The 12443-nt window shown below is 40.1% G+C and overlaps 1 protein-coding gene and 1 long non-coding RNA gene across 2 annotated transcripts; both read left to right on the top strand.

Moving 5' to 3' along the window:
* The first annotated feature begins 5051 nt into the window (after positions 1-5051).
* On the top strand, positions 5052-5453 carry LOC129720050 (uncharacterized). The gene is made up of 3 exons (XR_008727235.1): positions 5052-5190; positions 5249-5315; positions 5376-5453. It is a non-coding gene; the product is annotated as an uncharacterized LOC129720050 (long non-coding RNA).
* Positions 5454-9272: 3819 nt separating this feature from the next.
* Positions 9273-11957, top strand: LOC129719971 (uncharacterized). The gene has a single exon (XM_055671375.1). It carries the CDS (start codon positions 9273-9275, stop codon positions 11955-11957), a length of 2685 nt encoding a protein of 894 aa, XP_055527350.1.
* Positions 11958-12443: the final 486 nt, after the last annotated feature.

The raw sequence follows: 12443 nt of genomic DNA on the forward strand, positions 1-12443 counted from the left end.
GTAACTCAATATAGTTAAAATCAAAATTGTAACTCCCCTCCTCTCACCTTAAATCCCCACTAGCTCGTAGTCGGCAGCGAGATATAAAAAATGTGCCTCCCTCTTTTCCCTGCTAATTTAGATTTAAAAAAAAATGTACTTGGCTCAGTTAAACATAAATTGTATCGTGCCGTGTCAAATAAACTATTTTAAACTAAAAAAAAATAAATGTGTTTTAGATTACGAATATTGGTTGCTTACATTTAATATAGGAAATGTACAGATGGCAATACCAATTGAAGATAACTTAAACGAAGGCTTCATGATACCGAGTCGTAGTGAAGTCATTAGAAGGGTTCCGCATTTACGAATTTCAGAAGATATGGTAGTCCATTCGGAAGAAATTCGCCCGAAAGTGTTCTGTGGAAACTTTATTATCTCATCGATAAAATCTTATGTTAAATTTATAAATACTAATAATGAACCGTTGTACATAACTTATCTTCAATTTAAACCTATATTAAGTCCATTATCTGACTATGTTATCCTTAACGTAAATAAAAGTAAACATCCCATGGAGATATGAACAAATTTTAAATAATATTAACATGGAAAAAATTCCGCAATAGATGGTCTCGAGGTACGATGCTGGCCTAACAAGCCAGTCGTCGTAGGTTCGAGTCTCGGCTCGGGAGAGACTGTTAGTTTCAGTAGGATCGTAGCGCTAGCCCCGCAATTGTCCTGTACACTAAAACAGTCGGCTGCGAAGTCTGTGTATAAATAAACAGAAGGTCAAGTTTCGAATCGGAATGTAGCACCAAGGAAAAAAAATTAATCAATATCAAGATATTTTCTGCCTACCAAAAAAAATAGTTACGCAAAACAATTTTTATTCGCAGAATATTGTTCTTAATGACATATCCCTGTATATATTCCTAATAATAAAACAGCATGATGAAATTAACAGACAAGCGAACAAAATGTCAGAGAGCAACATAATTGGGCCCTCTGTATCTTCGTATAACTCTCCAATTTAACTGGTACCGAAGAAATCTTATGACAGTGAGAAAAAATGGCGTTTGGTTGTCGATTTCCGATAACTCAACAAAAAGATTTTAGCCGATAAATTCCCGTTACCGAGAATTGATGACATTTTAGATCAACTCGGCAGAGCAAAGTATTTTTCAACTCTAGATCTCATGTCAGGTTTTCATCAAATACCGCTAGACAACGAATCTAGAAAATTAACCGCCTTTTCAACAAAAAATGGTCATTAACAATTTACTAGATTACCTTTCGGACTGAATATTAGCCCGAATAGTTTTCAACGAATGATGACTATAGCAATGGCAGGTTTGACGCCAGAGTTAGCATTCATTTATATTGATGATATTGTCATAATTGGTTGTTCAGTCAATCATCATCTTTCGAACTTAACTCAAGTTTTTGTGTAAAAAAAAAGTAATTTTTTAGCACCGGAGTGACATACTTGGGTCATAAGATTACGGATCAAGGTATGTTACCCGATGATTCGAAATTTAAAGCTGTGTTGAGTGCCATGCATAGTGCCATTGAATGCAGACGAAGTTAGACGATTCGTTGCATTCTGTAATTATTATAGGAAATTTGTGCCAAATTTCGCAACTTTGGCATATCCTTTAAATCATTTGTTAAAGAAAAACACGACGTTTGCTTGGACTGAGAAATGTCAAATTGCATTTGACAGTTTGAGAAATATTTTAATATCACCAACATTGTTACAATACCCCGATTTTTCAAAGGAATTTATACTGATGCTTCAGACGTTGGATGTGGAGCAGTTCTGTCTCAACAAACACAAAATGGAAATTTACCAATCGCTTTTGCAAGTAAAGCATTTATTCAAGCAGAAAAAAACCTGTTATTTTCAAAGAATTAACGGCTATTCATTGGGCCATTAATTATTTCAAGCCTTACTCGTATGGAAGAAAGTTCACAGCTCGCACAATCATAGACCGTTGGTTTATCTGTTCGGAATGAAGAACCCTACTTCTAAGTTAACCAGAATGCGTCTCGATTTGGAAGAATATGATTTCACGGTAGAATAAATTCCAGGAAAGGGAAATGTAGGAGCTGATGCGTTGTCTAGAATAATAACAATCTCAGACGAGTTAAAGGATATAAATATATTAAAAGTAAATACGAGATCTATGACTAGACAGATTCGAAATAATAAAATCAATGATGTTATTACATGTGAACGAGAATCGACGCCTGAAGAGATTGATCACCTCTCTGCGTATTCGACTAATAATCCCTCAGAAACCAATAAATTGCTTAAGTTAGAAACAATTGTCGAAGTGAATGAACTGAAGTTTTTACTAAAGAAAAATAACAAAATTGTTGCACAAGTGCACCAACAATTAAATAACGGAAGACAAATTTTAGAATCTGCTCTTCTGAAATTGGAAGATATTATGATAAAGATGATACAAGAGAAAATAGCGCTGTCGAAATACGACGAAATATTCAAACTAATTACTACCGAAAATTTTAAAAATATAGTAAATACATTAGTGTATTCTACACAAATTATAGTTTATAAACCACCAATGTTGGTTACAAAGAAGAATGTTATACAGAAAATATTACACCTACAGGAGGACATGTAGGACAACATAGATTATACCTTCAAGTAAGAGAAATCTACAAATGGAATAATATGAAAAGATCGATTGCAGAATTCATTAAGGCCTGTGAATTATGCAAATGAAACAAACTTATAAAACTTACAAAGGAAAAACAAGTGATAACTACAACACCATCATTTCCTTTTGAAGTTTTCTCCATTGATACAATTGGACCATTACCGAAAAGTAACAATAATAATAGATACGCAGTAAGTATTCAATGCGACTTAACAAAATACGTCGTATTCATACCAGTACCCACTAAAAAAGCGAATGTTATAACTAAAGCTTTAGTTGATGATTTTTTACTTACTTACGGTACATTTTTAACCCTATGTTCTGATCAAGGAACAGAATATAATAATGAAGTTTTTGATCAGATATGTAAAATATTACAGATTAAACAAAAATTTAGTACAGCTTATCATCCTCAAACAATCGGAGCGCTCGAGAGAAATCACAGATGTTTAAATGAATATCTGAGATCTTTTGTAAATGAGCATCGGTCTGATTGGGATGAATGGTAAAAATTTTATGCTTTCAACTACAATACTACACCACATACAGATCATGAATTTTCGCCACATGAACTTGTTTTTGGAGTTGAAGCTAAATACCACAAGAAATTTTTGAACATGGAACGGAACCAATATATAACTTGAAGGTCCATATATAGTAGAAGAATTACTAGATACAAATTGCAAAATTAAAAGCGTTAGGTCAAATCATTCAGTAGTAGTACACAAAAATCGTTTAATAAAATCGTAAACTTTCATATTGCATTTTACTTGTATCATCTATTTCAAACCCAATCCATAAACAAAACTATGGTATTTAGCTGATAATTATTTTTTATAATCAAATATAAATTTTTTTTTGTAAGGGAACATACTACACTCAACTTTTTCGAATTTACATAGACATGTTGACAACAATAAATGTTCTCACTTCGTTTTCACATTTATGTTTCTCTTGGAGGGATGCACAGTGGGGAATCGCTGGCCATCAGCCAAAAAATTTTTTTTCGTTAGCTGTTTCATAATATTTTTCCTTTATTGCTATAACATTCAAGTGTCCAAATACAAAATTTGGGCGCAATGTCATGAAATCTGAATTTTTTATGACTTTTCAAATATTGGCGAACTGACGGTTTTTGCCTTTTTTTTCAAAAAAAGGACATTACTTTGAAACGCTCTGTAGCTTCAATGATAGCTTGGAATTTTTTTGACGTCAAAGGAAAAGTTGATGTAAATATTGTGCAAAACAAACCATTTTCATTATACATTATAAAATTTGGTTACAGTAGGCCTGACACTAGAAAAAATTAAAAAAAAACGTGATTTTTTGTAGAAAAGTAGCTTAAAAGTTCAATTGCCGCAGTTTGCCACGGTTGTGACTACATTCAAAATTTAGGTAAAATGTAGGCTTTCAAATGCAACTGTCCGCTGTAGCGCAAAACTGCGCAAATTATCACTTTAGTGAAAAAAGCGATAGCAGATTTTTTTAGTTTTATTTTTGAAGTTGAAATTTCATCCAGGATTAATTTTAATCATAACCATGATACCCCATCAATAAAAATTTATGATATCGTACTCAATCCGTAAGGATAAAATATAAATTTAGGCAAAAATCACAAAATTTATCAATGAAAAGTTATAAAATAAGTGTTAAACAAAAAAACAGTAAACAAATCTTTATGAAATTTTAATTATGTCAAACTTTTTCACTTTCTGCAAATTTGAAACAATATTAAAAACATTCAGCCCTTTTCAATTTTTGATCATGATATTCGCTAAACTGATTGGAGTGTCATATACTAACAGCAAATTCATACCATCAAACTCCAGCTAACAATAGCCCGTTTGAAAATTGCTTTTGCTTGACACTCGTTTGCATACAAAAGTAAAGCACACAATTTGATTTATGAGAAAAAACAAAGAACAGGCGTCGCCCTCCGCATCTTTTCGTATTCATTTAGAAAGTTGTGTCATTCCAGTGTCTTGGTTTTCAAATTCATAAATTCGTTGAATTTTATTATGAAGCCTTCAACTTTAGCGGCACCACCTAATTCAATACAGCCAGTTTTTTTTACGCGGGGGATACGTACCTCGTAAAAAAACCGCGTAAAAAACCGCGTTAATTCGAAAATCCGCGTAAAAAAACCGCGCTAATTCAAAAATCCGCGTAAAAAAACGCGTTAATTCAAAAATCCGCGTAAAAAACCACGTTTTTTTTTAATCTGCGTGAAGGAGTGCAGCAAGAAGGGCTTTAGAAAAAACCCGAGACACTCTAGAACCAGTATTTAATACAGTATTTAATTGTCCTTGTTGGCCAACCCTATTTGGCCAGCGCGCTGACCTACTAATCTCTCCCAACCCTGCAGGTATGTCAGTGCAATGTCAAGGGCAGATCACGCACGATCACTCGATCATTAGAGAAAAGAGAATCAACCGTTGCTGCGCGTTTCTATTTACCGAGTGTCAAATTAATTTTCTTAAATCCTACTACTACTACAAATTATTATTATAAATTAAAGTGCTAGGTAATAGTTTCTTGATAATTATTTGTAAACCTATGCTTATTATGTAAAGTTAATCTAGATCTTAACAGCTACACTAAATCAGAGGTTCAACCAATTTTATAACCTCTTTCTTCACGTGCTTACTGGTAAGAGAAATCGAAGGAAATTACATGAAGTTTAAACTAATTTGTGCACCAATCTATCAGGCAATTACCTAAAGGGCTCTAGGACTTCTGCGAAGAGCAAAAGCAGAATAATACCAGATATTAAAAGGGAGACTAAACGTGAGTCACACAATTTGATACATATATATATATACATATATTAACCTAAAATTTGTTAAACCTAAAATATAAGAGTCAAAACTAGAACCTAATGCCATTTATACATCTACTTATCAGGAAAATTATATTCTCCCATTCTAACGGATTACGCGTTTCATTTCCGTACTGGAGAATCATAATTTCGGAAATCCCGGTTGAATTAAATTCAACATAATATAATTTTCGTTTATCGAAATCTATCGGTTCGCAAGCGCTATGTCAAATCGTGGTCGAGAGTCTGGCGGTGGTAGAAAAGGTGCTAAATTGCTATCTGCCGTAAGTGATGAGGTCAATGATGGTAAAAAAGATAAACGTGGTGACGATAATGATGATGTGGTGTTAGTTGACGAGAGCGATATGATCGTCGACGGACGAATCTGCAAGAGTTGTGAATATCAGGACAAATCGGACGAAATAGTTAAATGTGATCAATGCGACGGATGTCATCACTACGATTGTGTTGGAGTTACAAGCGAAGTTGTCAACAAGAGCTGGAGCTGCACTAACTGCAAGACCGCACAGTGGGCTCAGCGATCTACGATAGTTTCGAATAAAACTTCACCGTTAAAAAATGCCGAACGCAATCACAAACCCAAGCGCGCTTCGTCTCTGAGGGAGCCTGGCCGTAGCACTGCAGTTAACACATCTAGAGATGATGCTGTTTCAGCGAAATCCGATCCGCTGCAAGTAATGACCAACTATCCAGCGAGCCTGATAGCGCCAAAAATATCAATACAAATGTCCACACAACGACCGATAAGTAGCCAGTCCAAATCGAAAATACCCGAGTCGACTTCTCAGCTCGACCATCAAAACAACACTAGAAGAGAGAATCTTCACGTACCATCGGAGAATGGATTACCCGAAATAGAGTTAGAGAAATCGCTCTCTGAAATGTCGTGCACGTCGTCTCAACGGTCCGCTCGTAATCGTGCTAGATTGCAGCTGATGATGTTGGAAGAAAAACGAAACTTTGATAAGCAACAAGCAGAACGGCGGCGGGCCGCTGAACAGGAAGAAGCCGAGAAGTATGAGGCTTTCTTAGCCAACAAATATAAAATTTTGGAGGAATTGGCTAATGAAAGTGGTAGATCAAGCCAATGCTCTAGCTCTATCCTTTCTCGAAGTCGAGTAGACGAATGGGTTGGCTCAGTGAGCCGCAATCAGCGACAGCAAGAAGAGCCGCTCCAACATGAAATGCAAGATCGTTATACACAAGGAGCAATTCACCGTAGCTCGATCGATACCCATCCACAAGTAGGAAAAAACTCGTTGCCATTCAGGCGCCAACAATTACTGATAACGAATTTAAATCCAGCGAATCCATACCAACAATCAGAGCGAAGGCGGTCAGGATTCTGTCCTGCAGCGATTCCTCAATCAACGCAAGTGCAATTTCAAACTGACGAACGTTCGGGACAAAATACAACGCGTTTTGGCAAACCGATTATTGATTCGGGGCAAAGTAGTCGCAACGGTCGATTTCCTTTAAACTCAACGTTTATCGAAGACGATTGTGATGATTTCCAGATTTCTCGATCGCAGATAGCGGCCCGTCAGGCCGTTTCAAAAGATTTACCCTTGTTTTCCGGCAATCCCGAAGATTGGCCCATCTTCCTATCGATGTTTAATAGCACCACAGCTATGTGCGGATTTACAGAAGAGGAAAATCTCATTCGATTGCAACGAAGCTTAAAAGGGAAAGCTTACGAAGCTGTCAAGTGCAGGCTTATGCAACCGGGTAATGTGGAAGGCATAATTAATACTCTCCGAATGCTTTACGGTCAACCTGAAGTGATAATACATTCGTTGATCGCAAAAATCAGTGCACTACCAGCGATTCGAGACGACAAATTAGAAATTTTGGTTGATTTTGCCGTGAGTGTCCAAAATTTCTGTGCAACTGTCGAATCATGTGGCTTAGAGGAGTACATGTACAATGTTACGCTCTTACACCAGCTCGTTAGTAAATTACCAGCTTCCCTTAAATTGAGCTGGGCGCAGCATCGGAAAGGGCAGTCACATGTAAACTTGGCAGTTTTTAGCGATTTTATTTATTCTCTCGCAGAGGCAGCTAGCTCTGTCTCATTTCCCACCGTTTTACCTGACTTGGCACCGTCACGCAGCGAATTTCGCCACAAAAAGGGAAATACATTTTTGAACGTTCATTCGGAATCTACTGTACATTGTGAACCGAAACCAGATAAGATGTTGAAACCATCGAAAGAGTCTGCGTCACAATTCGCGAAACAGGCGTGTATGGTTTGCAAAAATAGTTGCAAAACTCTGGATAGGTGTAAACAATTCCGGGAACTTCCGCGAGACGCTAAATGGACCGTAGTTAGAGAGTTCGGGCTTTGCCGCACATGTCTTGGCCAGCACAAAGGAAGCTGTAAGGCCAAACCATGTGGCAAGGATGGCTGTTCGTACCGACACCACGAGCTTTTACACAACGATCAAATCAGCGGTAGAGCAACGTCTAACAGTCAAAGTGAAGCTAAACCAGCTTCTCAACCGTTACCATGCAGCTCTGGTCAAAACTGCAACGTTCATAGAACAACGTCGAGTTCTGTGCTCTTCCGATACATGCCGGTAGTACTTTTTGGACCCAAAAAAGCTGTGCATACCTATGCCTTTTTAGATGAGGGCTCAGACGTAACATTACTCGATGGAGAGCTAGCAGACGAATTACAGCTGGGTGGGACAGTGAAACCACTATGCATCTGTTGGACAGGAGGAGCGCATCGCACCGAGAATAGTTCGCATGTTGTGAATCTGGAAATTGCACCGCAACATAATGAAACCAAACGATTTGCTTTACGAGATGTCCGCACCGTACAGCAGCTACTGCTACCATGTCAAACGCTGGATGTGGCTGAGCTTCAGCAGTTATACCCTCACCTTAGAGGTGTTCCTATCAAGTCATTCACCAACATTCGACCGCGTATCCTGATCGGTTCGAACCATGGTTACCTGGGGCTAACGAGAAAAAGCCGTGAAGGAGTACTGGGTCAGCCAATAGCCATGAAATCGCGTCTTGGTTGGACCATATGCGGTTCGATACGTCCTGATGCGATACCCAGTCCTTTTCAATACACGTTTCACGCACACGGGTGTAGCGAACAAACTGATGAGGATCTGCATCAAGCCGTGAAAGAATACTTCATTTTGGACAGTTTCGGAGCGGCCAAGACAGACAAAATACTCCGATCGTCCGACGATGAGCGAGCACAGCCCCTTCTAGAAACACTCACGCGCTTTAACGGCGAGCGATATGAGACTGGATTGCTTTGGCGATACGATGAGGTACGCCTCCCCAACAGTCGTGAAATGGCATTACGGCGCCATTAAGGGTTGGAAAAAAGAATGCAGAAGGATCCCCAACTAGCTACTGTACTAAATCAGAAAATCGCCGATCTCATAGCTAAAGGGTACGTTCGTAAGCTCTCTGATGATGAAACCACATATAATTTCGTCCCTGCCTGGTTTTTACCAATATTCCCAGTCACAAACCCGAACAAACCCGGGAAAGTTAGAATAGTGTGGGACGCAGCTGCTAAAGCATATGGAAAATCGCTTAATTCTGCACTGTTGAAAGGGCCGGATTTGTTATGCTCCCTCCTAGCGATTTTGCTACGATTTCGATTGCATACAATTGCAGTAACAGGTGACATACGTGAAATGTTTCACCAAGTGTTGATACGCGAAGAAGACCAACAATACCAGTGCTTCTTCTGGACAGACGAGAATAAAAACCTCTCAACCTACGTCATGAGAGTAATGACATTTGGCGCATGCTGTTCGCCAAGCAGCGCTCAATTCGCAAAAAATTTAAACGCGGAGCGATTTAAACCCGAGTTTCCGACAGCGTACGAAGCTATAACGAAATCACACTATGTTGATGATATGCTAATAAGTGTCGCGTCCGAGGAAGAGGCGATTCGAGTAGCTAAAGACGTTAAACACGTGCACGCACAAGGTGGATTTGAGATAAGGAACTGGCTCAGTAATTCACGAGCAGTTACCACAGCGCTACATGAAGAGAGACAAGTAGAAAAATGTCTGGATTTGTCCTCGGAATTATCTGCCGAAAAAGTTTTGGGGATGTGGTGGAACACAACTTTAGATTTTTTCACCTTTAAAATTGGTTGGACGCGCTACGATGCGACACTACTGAAAGGAACAAAACGTCCCACCAAACGAGGAGTGTTACGAATTCTGATGTCCATATACGACCCGCTCGGGTTGATCGCCCATTTTCTTTCTTACTTGAAGTTTCTGCTGCAGGAAATTTGGCGATCCGGCGTCGATTGGGACGAAGAGATAAACGACGACGCAGTCACTAAATGGCAGGGATGGCTGAACGTGCTGCCACAAGTCGAGAATGTCAAAATTGCCCGATGTTACTTCCCCAGTTTTCCAGTTAGCGAGGCCGATGAAATTCAGCTACATACGTTAGTTGATGCAGGGAAAAATGGAATGGCAGCCGTTTCGTTTCTGCGAACTATCAAAGACGGAAAGATTCACTGCTCACTTGTCGCTTCCAAGACGAAGGTAGCACCTTTGAAGCTCACGTCCGTTCCTCGTCTTGAACTACATGCGGCAGTAATTGGAACACGACTATCACTAACACTTCTAGATACGCTGTCGATAGGTATCACGAAAAAATTCTACTGGTCGGACTCCAGAGATGTTCTTTGCTGGATTAACTCCGACCATCGCCGGTACAGCCAATTCGTTGGCTTCAAAGTAACCGAAATCTTGGAAGCTACAGAAGCAAGCGAATGGCGCTATGTGCCAAGTAAATTAAACGTTGCTGATGACGCTACAAAATGGGCTGGGTGCCCTGACTTATCCGCTGAAAGCAGATGGCTAAATGGGCCGGATTTTCTCTGGACAACGACAGACGCATGGCCACAAATATCGATACGCAATGATTCCACTAACGTTGAGCTCACGGCAAACTGCCTCATCCACTGCACCATTCCAGAGCCATTCATCAAGGTTGAAAATTTTTCCAGCTGGAACCACCTTAAAAGAGTATCAGCTTGGGTACTACGGTTTCCCACTAACTGTCGTTCCAAGCGCCGAAAGGAACCGATGCTGACAAGAGAACTCACCAAACGTGAACTGTGTTGTGCTGAAACACACCTACTTCTTATTGCTCAACGAGTAGGTTACCCTCAGGAATGGTTTGCTCTATGTAATGCAACAAAAAGCGATCGAGCGCTTGTAAAATCCAGCCCGCTGTATAAACTAATGCCGTGTTTGGATGAAAACGGCCTGATGCGAATGAGAACGAGAATAGGAGCCTGCCAGTTTGCCACGAACGATGCTAAAAAACCCATCATCTTACCTCGAAAACACCACATCACTGCTTTAATTGTGTCACACTACCATGAGAAATATCACCACCACTATCACGAAACTGTGATCAATGAAATACGCCAAAAGTTTCAAATCAGTCGTTTACGCCCCTGCTATTTTCAAGCTCGCCGAAACTGTCAAAGATGCAAGAATGACCAAACGTCACCGAAGCCACCCATAATGGCAGATCTGCCTCCCGGTCGCCTTGCTGCCTTTTCACGCCCCTTTACGCATGTGGGAATTGATTACTTCGGCCCAATCGAAGTTGTCGTTGGCCGAAGAGTTGAAAAACGCTGGGGAACGCTCGCCACATGCCTCACCGTTCGGGCGATTCACATTGAAATTGTTCACTCATTAACCACCAGCTCGTGCATTATGGCAATTCAGAATTTCATCGCCCGGCGTGGTCAGCCTAGAAACATTTACAGTGACCGGGGAACGAATTTTGTCGGTGCACAACGCGAGCTACAACAGCTTAACGAATCCATCGACCACGATTTGATAATGCGCGAATTTACGAACACCGAGACCGAATGGGTGTTCAACCCTCCGCAAGCTCCACACATGGGCGGAAGCTGGGAACGGTTGATACGAGCCGTAAAGGTAAACATGATGACCGTCATTGCAACCAAGAGACCAAGAGAAATCGAGAATACCGTGAACTCGAGACCACTAACGCATGTTCCAGTAGACGATGATTCCGGCCCGGCTCTTACACCTAACCACTTTCTGCTGGGGTCGTCGAACGGTGTAAAACCCCTAGTGACTCTGGACAGCAGCGGACGTGTACTGAAGCAGAATTGGTGCTGCTCACAAATCATCGCGAACCAGTTTTGGAAACGATGGGTCAACGATTATTTGCCAGAGATTACCCGTCGCTCAAAATGGTTTCATCCCGTGAAACCCATCGTCGCTGGAGATGTAGTGGTTATCGTGGATCCCAAGCTTCCACGAAACTGCTGGCCGAAGGGAAAAATAATCAGCGCAACTCCTAGCCGAGATGGCCAAGTCCGAGTTGCAACCGTACGTACCGCTAATGGAGTGTATCAGCGACCCGTCACACAATTGGCAGTTCTGGACGTTCAGCGCGTCGAATAGTAAGTCAACAGGTAGTTGACGTACCCTGGGGGAAGTGTTGGCCAACCCTATTTGGCCAGCGCGCTGACCTACTAATCTCTCCCAACCCTGCAGGTATGTCAGTGCAATGTCAAGGGCAGATCACGCACGATCACTCGATCATTAGAGAAAGGAGAATCAACCGTTGCTGCGCGTTTCTATTTACCGAGTGTCAAATTAATTTTCTTAAATCCTACTACTACTACAAATTATCATATAAATTAAAGTGCTAGGTAATAGTTTCTTGATAATTATTTGTAAACCTATGCTTATTATGTAAAGTTAATCTAGATCTTAACAGCTACACTAAATCAGAGGTTCAACCAATTTTATAACCTCTTTCTTCACGTGCTTACTGGTAAGAGAAATCGAAGGAAATAACATGAAGTTTAAACTAATTTGTGCACCAATCTATCAGGCAATTACCTAAAGGGCTCTAGGACTTCTGCGAAGAGCAAAAGCAGAATA

The sequence above is a fragment of the Wyeomyia smithii genome, chromosome 2 (genome assembly GCF_029784165.1).
Source record: "Wyeomyia smithii strain HCP4-BCI-WySm-NY-G18 chromosome 2, ASM2978416v1, whole genome shotgun sequence".
Classification (NCBI taxonomy): Eukaryota; Metazoa; Arthropoda; class Insecta; order Diptera; family Culicidae; genus Wyeomyia; species Wyeomyia smithii.

Excerpts from the sequence above, each read along its gene's own strand:
- LOC129719971 (XM_055671375.1), top strand. The coding sequence starts at position 9,273 with ATGACATTTGGCGCATGCTGTTCGCCAAGCAGCGCTCAATTCGCAAAA.